This window comes from Microcaecilia unicolor, chromosome 1 (genome assembly GCF_901765095.1).
Source record: "Microcaecilia unicolor chromosome 1, aMicUni1.1, whole genome shotgun sequence".
Classification (NCBI taxonomy): domain Eukaryota; kingdom Metazoa; phylum Chordata; class Amphibia; order Gymnophiona; family Siphonopidae; genus Microcaecilia; species Microcaecilia unicolor.
In genome coordinates this window covers 582501791-582522577 of record NC_044031.1, presented here as the reverse complement: position 1 = coordinate 582522577, position 20787 = coordinate 582501791, and the positions used below count along the sequence as shown (strand labels likewise).

At 42.5% G+C, this 20787-nt stretch overlaps 1 protein-coding gene across 6 annotated transcripts in view; it reads left to right on the top strand.

Annotated features, from left to right (window-relative positions):
* MTSS1 (MTSS I-BAR domain containing 1) overlaps positions 1-20787 on the top strand; it is a 402627-nt gene that overhangs the window by 65409 nt on the left and 316431 nt on the right. For all 6 annotated transcript variants that reach the window (XM_030219014.1, XM_030219006.1, XM_030218983.1 and 3 more), the window contains exons 2-3: positions 6422-6483; positions 10928-11001. In XM_030219014.1, the coding sequence (XP_030074874.1) occupies positions 6422-6483; positions 10928-11001 (136 nt within the window). The remainder of the gene's footprint in view (positions 1-6421; positions 6484-10927; positions 11002-20787) is intronic.

Here is a 20787-nt window from a genome sequence, read left to right as displayed (position 1 = left end):
AGCATAAAATAGGAGAAAACCCTCACTTCCTTAGCGTCCCTCCGGACCGGCCCAGGATTGGAGTGATGTGTTGTGCACGCCTTCCAGCAGGTGGAGACTGAGAAACTTCTGACTCTAGAGAGCCAATAAGAGCCCTGGCCATGTGGCCTTAGTCTCAGTATTTTCTCAGTCTCCAGCAGGTAGGAGGTGAGCCCATTTAGTTTCTCTCTCTTTCTTTACTTGAGAAAAAAAAAAAAGGAATATTACCTTCTGTACCTGGGGAATCTTGTTGAGAGGCTAGGAGATAAAGGTCTTTCCTTCCCCAGCTTCTGGGGTAGTAAACTTGGGAGTTCCCGGGTCCCTTCCCCCCTTCCTCTCCATCTCCCTTGGTTATCAGGGAATGGCCAACCCTTTCGGAGGAAAGGTGTTTTAGCCTTTGGGAGAGGCAGCCACTTCTCTAGTTGAAAAGAAAACTCCCCAAGGCACCAACGAGCAGTCAGCTCGTCGTGCTCGCCTGGTTTTTTGTTGGGATTTATTGCTCTTCGTATCCTCCCGCCTCTCAGCAGCTCTTTAAAAAAAAAAAAAAAAAAAAAAGTTCCACGCTCATACAAGCAACTGGTTCCATCGGGTTTTTTTCTCTCTCCCTCTCTCTTCAGCTCGTTCGGCGGCGGTTGTTTGGAAAAAAAAATAAAAAGGCAAAAGAGGTGCAGAGAGCTGCAGAGCAGAGCTATGGCAGAGAAATTGAAAAGATGCTCTATTTGCCAGCACAGAGGAGTGGGAGTGCTTGGGTCTTGCAAGTTTTGCACCGCCATTGGTACTCCTGCAGCGTCTCTTCGTCCGCCCATGTCGGCAGCCGCGCCTTCCCCAGCGCCCGCCCGTTTAATTGTGGAGGTGGCTGGACCCTCAGGTTTGGCGGGGAAGTCCGCTATTTTGTTTCCCCAGCCAGGCCCTGCAGCCCGTGAAGCATAAAATAGGAGAAAACCTTCTTCGACTCCTCCCTCTCCTTCTCTGCACATAAGCAACAGACTGCTAAAACCTGTCATTTCTTTTTCTATAATATCAGCAAAATTCACCCTTTCCTTTCTGATCACACTACCAGAACCCTCATCCACACTCTTATCACCTCTCGCTTAGACTATTACAACTTGCTTCTCACAGGTCTCCCACTTAGCCATCTCTCTCCTCTTCAATCTGTTCAAACTTCTGCTGCACGACTAATGTTCCGCCAGTGTCGTTATGCTCATATTAGCCCTCTCCTCAAGTCACTTCACTGGCTTCCTATCCATTTCCACATACAGTTCAAACTCCCCTTATTGACCTATAAGTGCATTCACCCTGCAGCTCCTCAGTACTTCTCCACTCTCATCTCTCCCTACATTCCTCCCCGGGAACTCCATTCACTGGGTAAATCTCACTTATCTGCACCCTTCTCCTCCACTGCTAACTCCAGACTCTGTTCCTTTTATCTTGCTGCACCATATGCCTGGAATAGGCTTCCTGAGCTGGTACGTCAAGTTCCATCTCTGGCTGTCTTCAAACCTAGGCTAAAAGCCCACCTTTTTGATGCTGCTTTTAACTCCTAACCCTTATTCACTTGTTCAGAACCCTTATTTTATCATCCTCACTTTAATATTCCCTTATCTCTTGTTTGTCCTGTTTGTCTGTCCTAATTATTTATTTATTGTGAACATTTATATCCCACATAATCCCACCAAGGCAGGCTCTATGTGGCTTACAACGTTGAAGGAAGAGTACAATACAATAAGTCATATGCAAGATGGAGTAGAGAGTAGAGGAGGGGAAGAGAGGGGGTTAGATTGTAAGCTCTGTCGAGCAGGGACTCTCTCTTCATGTTCAAGTGTACAGCGCTGCGTACTTGTAGTAGTAGTAGTACTTTAAAAGGGGCTGGTGAGCTGAAGAACACTTTATCACATCGCACATAAATCAGTAATGAGTCTCATTGTTAATATTCTTTTTAATCTTGGTGAATAAGTTTCAGGCAAAATAAATGCCAGACTAATTAGATGCATAATTACAGCATTGTTCTTTTAATGCTCATAGGCATGAGGAAGGGGAAAAGATACCAATGATGGCATTATTTCAGAGAAGTATGAACTGTAGATGTAGCCTGCTTATGGAAACCCTTTATATTCAGAATCTATTCTATCTGTCCTGGGAATCTGCCACACAGCGTCCATCGTGAATTGATTATTTATTTATAGGCATTTGATATACTACTAATTGCAAAGAAGCATCGAAGTGGTTAACAATTCAAAGAGAAGGAAAGTTAATAGAGGAGAAAAAAATATGTGCCTTTTTTCCTTCCCTTTCCCCTCCCTCTTCCCTCCTTTATCTGCAGAGAAAGTATGTGTAAAGAGACAGGTTTTGAGTGACTTTTTAAAAGTGGAGAGTGTGGGAGGTGATTCGATGCTAATGTGTAAAGTGTTCCACAGTTGAGTGGCATATGAAAATACAGTTTCATGAGTAATGTTTTTTTTTTTCCCTGTTCTGTGTATCACCGCATGTAACTCTCTTCTTTATGGCCTTCCTCAGTATTCAGTGGTTACAACTGCTTGAAAACACTGTACTTGGATTGCTCTATACAGCAAACCATTTCGACAATGTAACACCTTTACTGATTGAGCAACATTTTGACTCCCTTTGGTCAGTAGAATCAAGTACATCCTCCTTTTGGCGCATTACTCTTTCTACTCTGGTCACCCAACGTATTTATTTAACCACTTTACATCATATCGGACATCAAGAACATTACAGTCCTCAGATTCCAGTCTCCTCGTAGTCTCATCCTTCAGGAAATTGGTATCTGAGTCATCACGTTCATCTGCTTTTGTTTGTGTGGCTCCATATCTTGAGAACCTACTCCCTATGACCCTGTGTTCCAACTTAGCTTACATGAGTCTTAAATCTGCTGTAAAGATGTGGCTGTTTAAAAGGAAAAAAAAATCATTTTTGCTGAACTAACTCTTGTACTTTTTTTTTTCTTAATTTGAATTATTGTACTGGTATTTTTGTGGTGCTATTTATTACTCCCTCCATATGTGTCATTGAGTTTTATTTCTCCTGTTTTTACTAAATGTGCTCTGTTTGAGCTTCATGTTGTAAATTATTGGAAACCGCATTGATACTCTTTGTGACCCTGCAGTATAACAAAGTATTACAAATAAATAAAGCATGGATGCTTTCTGGTGTTCCTCTGCCCAATAATTTATGCTTGTTTTTAACTAGGGACCAGAAAAAAGTTAGTGCTCTCTTCCAAGTGTCCAATTGCAGTCACACATTTTCACTGGTGGGACTCGATCCTTTCCTAGTAGTAATGTGCTCTAGAGAAAGTTTTGGCTTCCTGGGGTGGAGAAAATCTATGCCACCAGGGAAGCAGATATTAGAAGTACATCTCGCAACATTAAATTACAGAAATCTTTTGCTGTAGGAAAAACAGTAAGATTTCTGGAATTTGTACATTGTCTTCCCTGTGCAGGATTCGGGGATTTATGTAGGGCCTCCTAGACCATATCAGGACGTTCCACTCTGTTGACCTAATTGTTCCCTTGGTGTTAGTATTGGTGTGGAGATAATTAGATAACTAGAGGACATGAAATGAGATTGAAGGGGAGCAGACTCAAGAAAAATGTCAGGAAGTATTTTTTCACGGAGAGAGTGGTGGATACTTGGAATGCCTTCCCGCGGGAGGTGATGGAGATGAAAACGGTAACGGAATTCAAAAATGCATGGGATAAACATAAAGGAGTCCTGTTCAGAAGGAATGGATCCTCAGAAGCTTAGCGGAGATTGGGTGGCAGAACCGGTGGTGGGGGGCGGGGTAGTGGTTGGGAGATGGGGGCTAGTGCTTGGCAGACTTCTATGGTCTGTGGCCTGAAAATGGCAGGTCAGGTATACAGAAAAAGTAGCACATACGAGTTTATCTTGTTGGGCAGACTGGATGGACCATACAGGTCTTTCTCTGCCGTCACCTACTATGTTACTATGACTAAAGGAAAGCAAATTAGCAGGTAAGGTCTAATTTCTCCTTAAAACTCATGAACACCTAAGAGTAGACGTCCTAATTTTAGTCAAGACAATCAACATGGTGGGAGATAATGTACAGTTAGTTTATATCAGGTATTGATGTACATAATGAGATCAGTATTCAGGAAAGTAGCCATAATTTTAAATGTATAACTTAAACATTTAAAGTTTTATATGTATCTTCTTACTGTGGAAATGCCAGCATTGAGCATCCACATATAATTTCAAACAGCTAGTTATGTGATTAATGTTTGATTTGGGGTTTTACATGTTGCAAATGAGAAGTATAAATTGTATGTTTGGTGGTTGAATTTCACCACCAAGTATAACTTTTTTTGCCAGTCCTACGCTCTTTTTTTTTTTTTTTTTTTTTTTTTTTTTAATGTCTAACTTTTTAGCTTTTTTTGTGAGTAAAATGGCCAAAGTTTTATGCCAGGAATTAGAGAAGTTTCTTACCACTTAAAGCACAAAGATCTGAGAACAGAAGATAATTTTGTCTAAGGCGACTAGGTCACAAAATGGGGGTTTAGATCTGTATATGCAAAGCTGCAATGGTATTTTAAACAGATTATGGTGCTTGTTTCAGAAGCCATTTTACAAAAGAATATTGAAAGAGCGGATCAGGACTTTTCACATGTGGCACTATTTACATACAGAATTCCTACAAAGCAAACTGGTCCGTACAGGGCTCCCCAATTGCTAACACCAGCCATGTTAATAAAGTCTAAAGGACTATTGGCAGAATTCAAGAAACTAACACTTTTTGAGGGACGTGAATGAGAAGGGTTATTTGATGCCAGATTCTCAATACAACTGTTTTTGAAAGCATTTTCAGTCTTTTTTAGGGTGTTTTGTTTTGCCAGTTTTCAGCTAGAATGCTGGTTTCATTTATTTATTCCCTTTCATTTCCTAGCTGTTGATGTCCTGGCTCCCCAGTTCTGTATTTTAGTGGATGGAAGGATTTAAAAACATAGCATTTGAAAAGCAAACACAAAAAATGGATCTACAGTACAATAACTATTTTTCATTTCAGTTATACGATCTAACACTTGTAAAAAAGAAAAAGGAATGGTAAACACACTGATACACACAAGTCTAGACTGTATATATGGCGCCTGAATAATCCACATGGAAAAAAAATACGCCTAGGTGTATTCTCTAAAGTACGCCTAAATTTTATAGAATAGACAAGTTTTAGCGCAGTATATAGAATACGCTGAGTGCCTCTCGACGCAACCAAATTTGGTCACATCCATTTAGGCCATGTTTTACTTGGCATAAATCCCCACGCCTAAATTGGGCGCAGAGTTGGGTGTATTCTGTAATAATGCGCATAGGTTTTAGAAATGCCCACGCCTTGCCCATGGCTGTGCCCCCTTTTCAACTATGCAACATAGAATTTACACGCTCCACATTACAGAATACACTTGGCAAGATGTGCACGTAAATCTTAATGCCAGTTAGTGCTGATAATTGCTTGTTAAAATCCAGTTGGCAGCGCCGATTAGCTAGTTAACCAGTTAAGTTACATGCATTGTTATAGAATATGCTTAGATTTCCACATGGAAATTAAGGTGCAATATATAGAATTTGGGGGATAGTATTTAACCAAGACTGTACTGTATTAGTAGTGAGATGGAAGGACAGAGAGGAGTCTAGGGTGATTCCTAGTACCTTGGATTTCAACTCCACTGGTATAGATACGCCTGGGGGTAAGGTTAACGTATTTGGATTAGAATCATTTGAAGCGTGAAACTATAACAGTTTGGTTTTGTTCGTATTTAGCTTTAGCATGTTCTTGGTGGCCCAGTTAGCTTAGTGGGGTTTAAAAAAGGTTTGGATGGCTTCCTAAAGGAAAAGTCCATAGACCATTATTAACATGGACTTGGGGAAAATCCAATGCTTGTTTCTAGAATAAGCAACATAAAATGTATTGTACTGTTTTGGGATCTTGCCAGGTATTTGTCTCCTGGATTGGCCACTGTTGGAAACAGGATTCTGGGCTTGATGGACCTTCGGTCTGTCCCAGTATGGCAGTAGTTATGTACTTATGGCTTTCTACCTCAACCAGTGTTTCATGTCACAGTGGGTGTGTGAGGAGCCCAGAGGTTAGGTCCATAGATTGGTTATGCAGTCATGGCTGTCTCTTCCTGGGCTTGTGGCATTAGGTGGGGAAGCCTGATGAAAACAGGAGATAAAGGTGAGAAGAAAACTTGTAACACTGTTGGAAAGGAGCATTTCCAAATTGGTGCATCCTGATTATATTGTGTCATCCCTGGAATCGTGGAAGAGGTTTAATATTTTGCAGTTTGCTGCTCAGTAGAGGTTTTAGTCATATAAATAGATTCACTTTAAAAAAAATTAATTTCTTTTCCCCACTTCCTTCTCTCTCTTACAGGGGAGCTACCCAGTTTGGGAAGATTTTATTAATAAGGCTGGAAAACTGCAGTCTCAGCTTAGGTAAGTAGATCTGCGTTTTTCGCCAGTAGATATGTTTGAATTGTGAATAGGTTTTATACTGAAGTGTGAGGTTTGGGAAATTACCCTGATGGCCTATTGATTCACCTAGCAAATAGGTCAATCTGGGTGTCATTTCAGAGTCAAGACTTTTGCTCGTTCAGGAGAGCACTGGGACTTCTGCTGAAACAGTGCTTTTATTATATAGATGTGCAAAGACTGCTGCTAGAGATATTATGGAATATATAAATCCTCTGCTATACACAGAATGTAATGAACTAATAAGAGGAATGTGCTCTGGGTAATATGGGGATCTCACAAAGAAACTGACCAACCTAAACCTGCAATTTACCACAAAAGGGTAGTTGTCCTAATGTACCCAGAGTCCCCACTGAAGGAGGGTTTAGCACTTCACAAAAGTCTGTTGTGCTTTCCATGTTTTTCCTAGCGTCTCTCTCTCCCCCCCCCCCCCCATGCACCATTCTCTCTCTCTCTTATCTACGATGCTGCTGGAAGGTCGGAAGACTGCAGTATAGGGGGAAGGGGGGGGGGGGGACAGGGAGAGAAGGGGAAGATGCCATACTGTTGGCAGGTGGAGGGAAAGGAGACAGATACTGGGCTCTGGGAAAAGTGGGTGGTCTGTGGGGGGAAGAATAAAGAAATGCCAGATCTTGGGATGGAAAGAGAGGATGGGGGGGGGGGGGGGGGAAGGTGGGAAAAGATACTGAACCCACAGATGGAGGGGAGAAGAGAGTGACGATGGACCCATAGAGGGCAAGAGACTGATGATCCTGGGGGGAGGCGAGCAAGAGAGATGCTGGGATGGAGGGGGAGTGAGCCGAGGGAAAATAGGGGAGAAGTGCTGGCCCTGGGATGGGAGATGCAGAAGAAAGAGAAGGGGAGAAGCTGAACACAGGGAGGAGGCACAGGGACATGGAGAACAAGGAAAGAGCAGACGATGGATGGAACTTTGGGGGAGGGGAAGGGAACAGAGTAGAAGATGGATGGGACTGTGGTGGGGAGGAGAAAGAGCAGAAGATAGATGGCAATAGGAGGGGAGAAGGGGAACGGGAGAAGATGGATGGCACTAGGAGGGGAGATGGGGACCAGAGTTGGGTATTTTGGATGGGAGAGATGGAGTGGGAATTTTGAGGGGCTAGTGAGTACTTGGCAATTGGTAGGTTTGAGTGGGATTATATTGGACTGGGAGAATGAGTGAGGTGTGAAATGGGGGCTAATAGAGGGGATTAAGTGTTAGAAAAGGTTGAGAAAATGTGAATGACATGGGGATGGGATTTGACTATATACCGCTTTTCTGTGGTTACAGTCGAAACAGTTTACATAATATTTACAGGTACTTATTTTGTATCTGGGGCAATGGAGGGTTAAGTGAGTTGCCCAGAGTCACAAGGAGCTGCAGTGGGAATTTTCTTGGAGCACTGCACTAACTACTAAGCTGTTACTTTACTCCTCCACCTGGGAGGTTGAGAAAGGATGAGAGGCATTGAAAAGGAATGAGGGTACTGGAGAGGGATATGAATGGAAGGGGTTGAGCGAGGGTAGAAATGTGGTTAAAGAGATGGTGAAATATAGGCAATAGGAAATGGGGTACAGGGTAAGAGAAGAATGATCTGGAGGCAAGAAAAAGGAGAGATAGGAATGGAGCTGGGGCGGTAAGAGGATGCAAAGAGGTGGGAAAATGTGGGATACAAATGCAACAAATAAAAATAAATAAATGAGAGCCAATGGAGGATAGGTTAGAGCTGCAAAGGTGAGTATAGAGGATGGAAATGGGGGACTAGGGACTGGGTGAGGTAGGAGGAGGAGAGGTAGGAGACTGGGGACGGAGAGAGATATAGAGGGCAATGGGAGTGCTGGGGAGGGGATGGGAGATAAATTGGAAAAACCAGTAGGTAGATGAGACATGAAAAGGAAAAGACTATAATGACTAGAGGTGAGAGAGAGGAAGAATGAGGGTAAAATTAAATGGGCAAATAATAAAGACTGAGAAGAGAAAAGTGGTGAAAAAAGAAACTGACAAGATCAGAGCCAGACATATGTAGAGAAGGATAGGAAGAAGACAAGGAGAAAGAAGAAATGGAAGGGCAAACCTGAAAAATATTTTAGGAGAAGACTGAACCAAGGAACATAGAGTAGAGACTGGGACTAGCCCAAATAGGAGGAGAGGGAAAGAGATGCTAGATCAGCTAGGGAGGAAAAGGGATATCGGAGGATGTTGGACATGGGATGAGTAGGAAGATGGGGGGATGCTTGGCATGTGGGGAGTAGGAAGATGAGGGGATGCTTGGCATGCGGGGAGTAAGAAAACAATAGTACTGAATATTGGGGATGGAGACAGAAGGGGGGGTATTTCGGACATGTGAAGTGCAGGGATATAGGGGAGATGCTGACATGGAAGGGGGGAGAGAGATACGGTAGGAGAGTAGGGTGACAGGGAGAGAGACTTTTGCACTGCCTGCAGAGTGTGGCTTCTTGGGATTTAAATTTTAATTTTTGTCTTTGTATTCATATTTTAAGTTTGTGCTCACTTATGCTATACCTAGCAAGGGTCTGTTTGTGCTCAGTGTTTATGACCAAGGCCAGGTACTCTGTATATAGTTTTTTTTAAATTTAAACATCTATAATCAGCTTGTTCAGTTTCCCGATAGGCATTTTGATGATCTAGGTCTGACTATAGCATTTACAGTGTTGTGTTTTCGTAGGTAGGATCCTTGTATTACTTCTGTAAATTTGTGGTGTTATGGTAAAGTAGATCTATAGGTGCTGAGTGATTTTGTAGGCTTTGTATTATTACTGGTGCTTCACATTAATGTTTGGGACTGGAGAGAGTTTGTTTTTACTGAGATTACACCAAAATCAACTTTTTTGTATGGTGAGTTCCTGGAGAAATGCCCCTTTGCTGCTTTGCATCCATTCTTAGAAGAGGAGTTATGGGGGTTTCTGTGGATACAAATAATATGTTTAAATTAGCATCTTGATAGTCCAGTGCACAGTATAGGGGTTATTATTTTTTGTATTATGTGTCTTAGGCTACATATTTAAACTGCTGTTTCAAAGGTATTTACCTTAATAGGTGTTCTTATTTGTTGTAAAACATTTAGAAGGATATATACCGTTGTAGTAATTATTTTGTAAGATTGTGTGATGAGATGCTGACCAGACTCAAGTCTACTTTAGTGGCGAAGTTTAAGCTATGGGATAATGTGACTATATTTAAAAATCCAAGAAAATATGGTCTCAAATACTTAAGCCATAGAAACTCCATATATCATTAAGCTCCACAATTAAGAGTTCCCCTTCTTCAATACAGAACAGTAATATTTTTAAGGATCATCAGAAGGTGGGCAGAGTCCAACAGTTTGTTGAATCAATACTCTTTTTCATTTCACATCTATTATCTTCATCAGTCCATTTTTTCAACTTTATATATAAAATCATTTTTCTTTACTTGGTATTACCATATGAAGAAATTATTCAAACATCAAATTTTTCAACTGTCAAATAAATCACACTTATTTTAAAGCCTTCCTTCCTTCATTTTCCATATATTATACAGAAAACCCAATCCGACATAGCACTATGTTTTTATACTCCAGCTGCATCAGGAAAGTAGGGTGCCATTCAATAACAGTTTCTGGCATAAGCATCTTGTACAAAGGGCTGCCTGCCAAGTGGCATTTGACATGTGTAGGTCATTACCATCCAGTTACCGTTTGAGTCTTTACCGCTAGGTCAATGGCTGGTGGTAAGGTCTCAGACCCAAAATGGATCTGCGCCAATTTTGATTTTGCCACACGTTCATTTTCAGCAAAACTTTAAGAGGCATTTTTTTGCAGGAGCACTGAGAAATGGATCTGCGTGCACTGAAAACCCGTGCCTACACTACTGCAGGCCATTTTTCAGCGCACCTTAGTAAAAGGACCCCAGAATGCCTGTACACAGACAAGGTCTGTATGGGATGGTGTCAACAAAAGCCATTCTGTCAGAAAAGCCAGATGTGCTGCAAATACATCTCCAACATTTCCTTCTCATATGCCCACTTCTGATTCCTGGTATTTCCAAAGCTGCAGCCACGTGACTGCACAAATGGCCTGCTAGGGCAATGCTGCTCAACCCAATCCTCTGGGCACACCCTGCCAGTCATTTTTTTAGGATATCCGCAATGATTATGCATGAGAGAGATTTGCATGCACTGCCTCCTTATCTATTTCGTGCAAAACCCGATTGGCTGAGTGTGTTCCAAGGATTGGGTTGAGAGGCACTACACTAGATCATACTCGATTAGCCAAAAGGCCATTCTGCGCCTTTCTGTAATGCCACTGCTTATAACTCGCCCAAATCCTGTTGTACACTGTGCCTGCTCCATAGGGCAGAATATATGGGTGACAGCTTGCTAAGGTTTATGTTCTTATTGTCTTTTTGTCAGGACCACTGTCGTAGCAGCTGCTGCGTTTTTGGATGCCTTTCAGAAAGTGGCTGATATGGCTACCAACACACGTGGTAAGCATACATGTGTCAATGTTTTAAGTTTCACAAAATACAGGATGCATTTTTATCACTTGTAGTTTAAAAAAAGCAGCTTGTTAGCATGGATGTGTTAGACAGTGCTATTCATTTTCTTAAAGATTTTGACTAGTAGCGCATTGGCGGCGTTGTGATAATGAGTGGGCCGAGCTTGGAGCAATTGCTCAAAGTAACGAGAAACATATGGTGTGATGAACACCACCTGAAGTGGGAAAGGGAATGCTGATAGAAATGAAAACGCATTAAAATGTTGCCAAGCAAAAACGAGTGCGCTGATAAAATAGATTTTACTGCATTGTGTATCGCATAGCTGGTGTTCTTGTATTCTCAACTGTTTTGTTGTCTTCAAAGTTGTATTCCCAAGGAAATGTGTTCTAGCAACACTGAACTATAAACAAGGGGAAAAGTTATAGGAAGTGTGTTGTATGCTATATAAGGGTTTGCATGGGAGTTAACAGATCAAATGCACATATGTCAAACATTCTTTGATTTTTATGCAAGTGAAATTGATTTACTTCTGTATTTTAGATATTGGAAATTGGAATTGAGACATTCAGATTAGGATGTTTCAAACCAGGGAAGCATTTTAGAAAAGGATCTGCTGACAGTGTGTTTTTTTTTTCTCAAATGCATGAAGGAGTACACATGTATGGACTGTTGATGTGTGGTGGGAGCAGCCATGTTACAATTCAAGAGCTTATTTCCAAAACCCGCTAAGTCCATTTTAGTGGCATTGGAGAAAAATTAGTTTTTTTATGTAACCATAAATATTTTTTGTTTTCCACAAGAGGTGAACTAAATATATATTCAGAAAGTTAAAACATAATTATAAATGTTTAAAATCTCATATGAGTTGTATTATATATCAAGTTTCTATTCAAAACTTAATATACTGCTTATAAGAAAACCTGTCAAAGCAGTCTACAATATTAATATATTAAAAGGAAGAAAGAGAACTACAGTGATAGAGACTAGAATAGGTAGAACAACCAAGAAAAGAGAGCAATCTAGAAAACCAACACTGCAACACATTGGACACCCATATCCCAGCCGGGTGACAAAAAGTGGCTAAGACCCAAACCTCTGATGAAACAAATGTTTTGAGTTTAGCTTTGAAATCAGATAAGGAATGTATGAGACATAGATCCAATGGGATAGAATTCCATAAAGTAGGACCCTGCACATTAAATAGTCTAACTCTAGTCCTAATAGAGGAAAGACGAACAGAGGTACAGAAAGGAACTTGAAGGAGACAATTTTGTGGAGCGAAGTGCTCTTGAGGGAATCATAAGACAACAGAAGTTGAGAAAGATAGGAGGTAACCAGACTGTAAAACCTTAAAAACGAAAATCAGTAACTTAAAGGACATCCGGAAAGGGACAGGGAGCCAATGTTCAGCCTGCAGGAGCAGGGTAATGTGGTCAAAAAGTCCATCCCCTGCAGGGCCACATTCTGCACTAATGGAGGGCACCCTGTTTCCTTTTGAGTAATCCAGCATAACAAAGTATTACAGTAGTCCTAAGTGGAAATCACTAACGCATGAACAAGAATGGGAAGGGCTGAACAGAGAATAACTGACGAACTGAATAGAGCATCCTTAACTTATATATGTAAAACAAAATGTTGAATTTTAGAGAAACCTATGCATTTCATTCTATGTCAATCTTATCACATAAATCTTGCAATTGAATCATATAATGTATTAGGTACAACATATTAAACTGCAAAACGTTTTTCTGTTGCCTGTTTATCCAAATATCAAAACTGGCATACCATGTTATTGGCGGCTTCATGCCATGCTACCTGATTAAGTTACGGCCATAGAACATACAGGACTTCACTGGTTTTGGAATTAACATCTGCCTGGGTTTAGCTGATTTTGGAAACAAATCTTATTTTCACCTTGCCTGCAGATGAATGGCAAACACACTTTTTATCTCAACAATTAATTACACTGGTAGATAACAATATCCTTTGTTCATACGAAACTATATAGCTCATTTGTTGTCGAAAGTTGACTTAGCAGGATTTGGAAATAAGCCCTTCAGTTGTCAACATCTAAAACATTGATAGAGGCAACTAACACATCTAATTGTCAACCTTTTAGATGTGTAAATTGATATTTCAGAACCTGGATGTTGTAAGTGCAGACAAATACACTCGTATGTCTGCCATTTACACATCTACACACCTACATACCTACACATCTAAATGGTCTCAATTAAGTATGGAGTCCTCAATCGTTCAGCACAATTGATTTGGGGGAGGACCACTGGGTGGATTAAGGGGGTGACCTCTCCTAATCCCTCCTGTATTGCCCTGCCAAAAAAGAGCACGTTTACAAAACCTGTGTTACCCAGGAGCAGTTGCAGATCACAACGTTGATCACGGTGATGATAGATGTGAATTCCCATTCTGAAATGGGGTACACATAAGTATGTTTTGGTCCTCCCAAGTCCAGCTCCCTTGCCGTATGCTGCACGTATTTCAGATTTACACACACAAATTACTTTCTAAAATTGGGTTTTCTATGTTTATTTGATTAATATGCATGTGAATAGGGCTTCTAAAATAAGGGCCTTAACACATGCTAAATTAGTGTGCGTACTATCAGTTTGCCATAAGCAAAAATCTACTAGCATGAATATGTAAAGTGAATTAAAGAAAAAAAAAACCTCCCCCAACAACAGTTTTTTTTTGGCGGGGTGCAAACAGACTGAATTTTTGGTGTATGCATATCCATAGGAAGTTTTTTTTTTTTTTTCCATTGCTCTTTTTTAATATATTTTTTTCCTGTTTCTGCACTTGGCACACACAAAAACCATTCAACATGTCCTTACTTTAAAAGTGGAAGAAGACAAAAACTTGAGTCTTCTCATTTTAGATTGGAAGTGGCAAAATACCAGATTTCATTGGCGTTTGACATGCCATTTAAAACAACTTCACACCGTTAATAATAATCCACCTAAAGACCCAGTGTGCTGAATGCCTGAAATCCAGAGTGAGAGGCTGGAAAGATGTGAAGGAAAATGATTTGGATGCCACAGATCTTCCAGTGTGTCTTTAGGAGGAAATATATATGTGGTTAGTTTCCAAAATTCCATGGAAGTTCGCTTAAAGATCTGGTGGGACAGTCTTATTTTAAGATTAAGGCGCACTAAGAAATGGGCTTATGTAGGACTTTCCCATGGCTAAGTCCATTTCTAGTGTGGCCATAAATCTGGCCTTTTTCTATTTCCAGGATATATGGCCATGCGCTAATGTTGCAAAGAAACAAAAGCAAAAAAGGGCTTTCAGGAGAATAATCAGGAGTCCTTATTCACAAGATCTGACACGGGCGGTGCTTCGGCGCTTGTGCTTTGTTTCTTTGCTGTATTAAAGGACTCCTGATTATTCCACTCCTGGAGGCCCGCCTTTGCTGTCTTTGCAATTTTGGACCCTCTCATTTTGCTACATGCACTAACGTTAGCATTAGCACGTGACCATTTGAAAAAAAAAATTACTGTGGGAGAACTTACCTCCTCCTGTTTAAGGGGCATTAAGGGCTTCAATGTTAAGGATGCGCTAACCAGGTAGTGCGACAGTAATTTCAGCCTGCTAACTGATTAGTGCATCTATGCCCACTCTCTGACCCTGACACATCCCCTCCAAAAACCCTCCAAGAAATAAATATCATGTGCTTAGCACATGCAGATGGCAAAACTAACAGAGTTCTTTAGTGTGGCCCATATTAGGCAGCTTAGGAAAAGGGGCCCTAAGTGCAAATAAGCTTTGTCAACAACAACAAAAAGAAAACCCCAAAACATTTAGTTGCCAGCTGTACCATGACAGACAAGAGTCTAGACTAGTGCTTGTCGAACTTGTTGTAGCTGTGACCTCGTTATTGTGAGCCCCTGAGGCATGGACTGATGTTTCTGTGAACAAGCTGTCCAGGTCGTGACCCCAAATGAGGGTTTTGCACCCTCATAATGGGGCTGTGATACACAGTTTGGGAAGCCCTGGTCTAGAAAGTCTTCTCTGTAGAAGCTTAGAACCCAAGAAGGAGAATCCCTTAACTATGTTAACTGCATTATTTTTATCCCTATTTTAGTTACATTTAACAGCAGTAAATATGTGTGACTGAATTAAAGAAGGAATAACACATTCAATGTGAAAACACAATAGGGTAATTTTTATAAAGCACGTGAAGGGCAATTCTATGACAGGTTGCTAACATTTATGTACACACAATAAATTACTGGCAAATCAGGACAATTCTAAAACAAAAACACAATATAGGCAGAAACGCTGTGTGAGGAGAAAAAAAGCTCTCTGTGCCTCAGAGCAATTCGCACATGATCCCTAAGTGCTAGAGCTGAATCAATGTTAGAGCTAAAAAAAAAAAAAATTCCTTGCCTTTTCCATTTTACCAATCTTTTAACCCAGATAAAGTATACACAACTTCAGAATGCTGTTCAAAATCCTCAACTTTCTGAACTTTGCTGCATGTCACAAAAGCATGGCATTTATTGAAACAGCGTGCTTCTCTCCAGGCTCGGCATTACAAGCCGACAGCTACCAACAGGAATGTACTGACCATACGAGCAACTGGGTAGTGCTTGAAGGGCCAGAGCAGTGGAGGGAGGGGGGGGCAGTAGTTCTCTCTCATGTGCCCAACGTCCCTCTCCCCCCCCCCCCCCCGGTGCTCCTGTCTCCAAACCCCCCTTTCCTCCGTGCAGGCAGTGGCACCGGCGTTGGCTGACGCAGGAAATTCTCTGCTGCAGCCCGCCCCCCCTCTTCTGATGTAACTTCTTCTACAAAGGTGAACCACGGCAGAGGGAAGTTCCGGTGTCGGCGGCAGATGGCCAATATAGCTGCCAGTGCTCCTGTCTTCACAGAGGACAGGAGGCTTTGAGGTACCTGGAGGCTGAGCTGTACTTGCAGCAGCCATACTAAAAGAAAAGGTCAGTGGCAGGGTCAGCTTAAAGGCAGGGGGGGAGAGGGAGGCAGCAGGACCTGGGGGAGGGTGCCAGTGATCCTTATTGCCCAGGGGCCCAGTTCACTATCAGTCTGCCCCTGGCCACCAGTGAGAAAAAGCAGACCAGTCTATCCTCAAGTTTGTAGTTGGGGGTTTTGAACAGCGTTCTAAAGCTAAGTATACATCATCTGGACTAAAAGACTGCTAAAATAGAGAAAAGTCCATTGGAACATTATTTTAAATTTTTTTTTTTTTTTTTTTGGGGGGGGGGGGGGGGGGTTGCCAGGTTCTTGAAAGCCTGGATTGGCCGCTGTCGGAGACAGGATGCTGAGCTTGATGGACCCTTGGTCTTTTCCCAGTATGGCAGTACTTATGTACAAGGAAGTTTTTTTTTTTGTTTTAGATCCGATTGTTTCAGCTGAGGTCTAGCACTTAGGAATCGTGAGCAGACATTTACAGAATACTGTGAGTTGCCTGTGTGCCTGCTACGTTTAGGCATCCCCACCGATACCAGGGTCTATGGCAGGTGTAAATGGGAGCCCTAAGTGTACCTAAATGTACAGTAGTACTCAATAAGGACCTGTGTGCATATAGAATGGGCTCTCGCCTCGCATTACTGAGGCACCTAAATGCAGGTCCCCTGTTGGGTAAAACATGTTTTACACACGGAAAATGGCTTTTAAAAAATGTCATGGGTATATATCTGCATGTCACACCATTTTTGTACACTCTGCACTGGGTTGATGATTGTTTATAGAATAAAACTTAATACTCTCACTTTTGATGTGTAAAGCTTTTGAGTTGTAAGGCTCCAGTAGCTGTTGCCTTAAGCTTTATCAGTCTTCTGGGGGCCTTAGCTGGGCAGATCATTGTTGAATGTGTCATTTTTTTGCCAAATTTGACTGGAAGAGACCTGTGCCTGTGTGTTCGCAGTAGAAGGTTCAGTACTGTGGAACAGTCTGTCAAGAGAGCTGAGATATTTGACTAATAGGGCCGCGTGGGGGGTGGGGTGGGGGGGGGGTGGAAAATTCCCTGGGCCTGGCTTCCAAGAGGGGCCTGGCGCCAGGGTATTTCTTTCTCCTGCTCCTGTTGGGATCTGGGTGATTGCGTTAACGAGATAACCTGGTCCCAACGCACAGGAGCAGGAGAGACAGACTCCCACCCACACCCCAACGCCTGGTGGCCTCATCCCGAGTTGGGGGGCAGCAGCTGCCTAATGTGACTACTTTTTGTAGGCAGTTGAAAACTTAGGGGTAGATGTTCAGCCAGCGGCAGTGAGTGGGGTTTTATTTTTGTTTTTTTTGGTTCCTCCAGCGGATATTTGTAAGGCGGCCACGTGGTCCTCTCTCCATTCTTTTTCTAAACATTACAGTCTTGATATACAGTGTCGGCAGGAAGGTGTCTTTGCGTCTCGAGTACTCACAGCGGGTTTGCTGGGGTCCCTCCCATAAGATTACTGCTTTGTTACTTCCCATCAGTCCAATCTACAGTAAAAATCAGCAGGCGATAAACACCAAGACGGCCATTATATGCCCGTGGGCGTCTCAGCGTTTATCACCAGCTGATTTTTACAGCAAGCTAAAAATGCTAGCGCAGCTTGGTGAAAGACCCCCAGTGTGTATAATACACCTCTGTACTTTGGTATGGTTTGTGTGCATGACCTTTCCTGCCAGCACTGTATAATGTTGATATGTTAAAAAAAAATGAATGGCTGGACATGCATGATGAATGAGTTCTTAGGTAATGAAAAATGTGACAAATTAAAAGCTTAATGGAGCTAGGTGGTACTTTGTATTTGAAGGATATAGTCTGAATAAGCAGAGGCTCTGATTTACTAAGCTCCCCCCCCCCCCCCCCCCATAAACACAGACTATAGTAAATCAATGTTGTAAAGCTGTTCATCTGTCCTTCCCATTTGCATTGTGCTTTTCTAGAAAGATTGTGCCATTTTGAGACTCCGCTGGTGAAAGCATTTTACTATAATCTGTCATTGCTCCAACAATTTATTAATCTGATTTCAACAGAAGTAGAAAATTCTTGGGTACCAGGTTATCTGGGCACATACAGTTTGGTGCTGAGGAGTGGCTGGGGTCCTGGGCTGCCTTTTGCTGTCAGGATGGGAAAGAGAAGGGGAGGGTAGCTGGAGGGAGGGAGGAAATAGAAAGATTGGAGAAGTAGAGGAGGGGAAAGGATGTGGAAAAAAAACATTGACAAGTTGAAAAGTGCATGTGATGAATATTGTATAAAAGTGTTTCTGTTCCTCATCCAAAGTGAAAGTTTTTGTACCAAGGTTACTGATGGAGACATGAGGTGGACAGAGGCAGAGAGAGCTCCAGGAAGGATGGAAGACATTAAGGAGGCAGAATGCACCCGTTGTGCCTCCTTGCTCTGTGCTCCCAGTAACAGTCATTGGAACTGCTCTGCCGCTTCCCATGGCAGCAGGGGAGAAGAAGCCGGGTACTCTGTGTCTTTGAGCATTTACTGATGTGCCCTAGCCTGTCTGCTTTTTAAACGGGCAGTTGTGGAAGGCAGGCAGGGACAACATGGCTCTCAAAGTGCCTCTCCACTGCTGTATGGTCTTACATGTGGCGCACACAGCTGCTCAATACAGAATGTACAGTTGCACATGTGCAAATGTTGTAGTCAACTGCTTTTATCCTATGCATATGGATGGACAGGCACAGGGTCAGATGGATATATCCTGTACAATAGGCATTCATTTCTGAGTAAAGCATTCCTAAAAATGAAGGGAAAGAAATGACCCTCGCCAAAGAAAAAGGAATAGAAATATATTGAGCAAAATAAGAGAAAATAAGTGACTAAAAAGTAGCATGCATTCAGTTTGTTAGTACACCTTAACTGAATACACATCACTCTTATAAGCAACAAGTCAATTAACACGTTAAAAAAAACATTTTTACTAAAATGAATATGTGAAATGAACTGAAAAAATGTCCAGTCCAACAGTGAACCAAAAACATTTTCCATTCACATCCCTAACAGAAGTTATAAGGAAAATATTTTTTAGTTATTACAAATATTTGACTGATGCCTAAACTTTCTAAATAGTTTTATAGCTCTTTATCATCAGCCTGGGTACTGGTCCTGGAGAAAACTAGCTTTTATATTAGACAAAATTGTTGTACATTAATTTTGAAGAAGGAGCGATTTGCCTAATCACGTGTCCAGGTATTCCTTGGTGGGTCAGTCACGTTCAGCTGCAATTGGAGTTGGGACTGGTAGGGGGAAGCAGATCAAGTTAAATGATGCCAAACCTCAGTGTGAATGCACACATTGAAGGCCCTCCTGCATTCCTTTTTCTTTCCTTCAGCCCCGACTTTCCTTTAGTAATTGGGGGGGGGGGGGAGGAGAGGAGGGGGTAGAGAGTGATGGTGCATGTTGAAGGTTGGAAAAGAGAGAGGGGAGCACATGGGGTAGGAGAGAAGAGAGAGAGCAGAATGGGAGGAGGAAAGAAGGAGAGAGGGCATTCCTCGCCAAATCCAAAGGTCGTTACTCCATCCTCATCCTCCTCGACCTATCCGCCGCTTTTGACACTGTCAATCACAATCTACTTCTTGCCACACTGTCCTCATTTGGGTTCCAGGGCTCTGTCCTCTCCTGGTTCTCCTCTTACCTCTCCCACCGTACCTTCAGAGTACATTCTCATGGTTCTTCCTCCACCCCCATCCCGCTCTCTGTCGGAGTTCCTCAGGGATCTGTCCTTGGACCCCTTCTTTTTTCAATCTACACCTCTTCCCTGGGCTCCCTGATCTCATCCCATGGTTTCCAATATCATCTTTATGCTGACGACACCCAGCTTTATCTCTCCACACCAGACATCACTGCGGAAACCCAGGCCAAAGTATCGGCCTGCTTATCCGACATTGCTGCCTGGATGTCCAACCGCCATCTGAAACTGAACATAGCCAAGACCGAGCTTATTGTCTTCCCACCCAAACCCACTTCTCCCCTCCCTCCATTCTCTATCTCAGTTGATAACACTCTCATCGTCCCCGTCTCGTCTGCCCGCAACCTCGGAGTCATCTTCAACTCCTCCCTCTCCTTCTCTGCGCATATCCAGCAGATAACCAAGACCTGTCGCTTCTTCCTCTATAACATTAGCAAAATTCGCCCTTTCCTTTCTGAGCACACCACCCGAACCCTCATCCACTCTCTCATTACCTCACGCCTTGACTACTGCAACCTACTCCTCGCTGGCCTCCCACTTAGCCATCTATCCCCCCTTCAGTCCGTTCAGAACTCTGCTGCACGTCTTATCTTCCGCCTGAACCGATATACTCATATCACCCCTCTCCTCAAGTCACTTCACTGGCTTCCGATCAGGTACCGCATCCAGTTCAAGCTTCTCCTACTAACCTACAAATGCACTAGATCTGCAGCCCCTCTGTACCTCTCTACCCTCATCTCCCCGTACGTTCCTACCCGTAACCTCTGCTCTCAAGACAAATCCCTCCTTTCAGTACCCTGCTCCGCCCTTTCTGCCTCGCCTCACCCCACGCCTGGAATAAACTCCCTGAGCCCATATGCCAGGCCCCCTCCCTGCCCATCTTCAAATCCTTGCTCAAAGCCCACCTCTTCAATGTCGCCTTCGGCACCTAACCATTATACCTCTATTCAGTAAATCTAGACTGCCCCAACTTGACATTTCGTCCTTTAGATTGTAAGCTCCTTTGAGCAGGGACGGGCCTTCTTTGTTAAACTGTACAGCGCTGCGTAACCCTAGTAGCGCTCTAGAAATGTTAAGTAGTAGTAGTAGTAATGCTAAATGGAGGAGAACTGAGAGA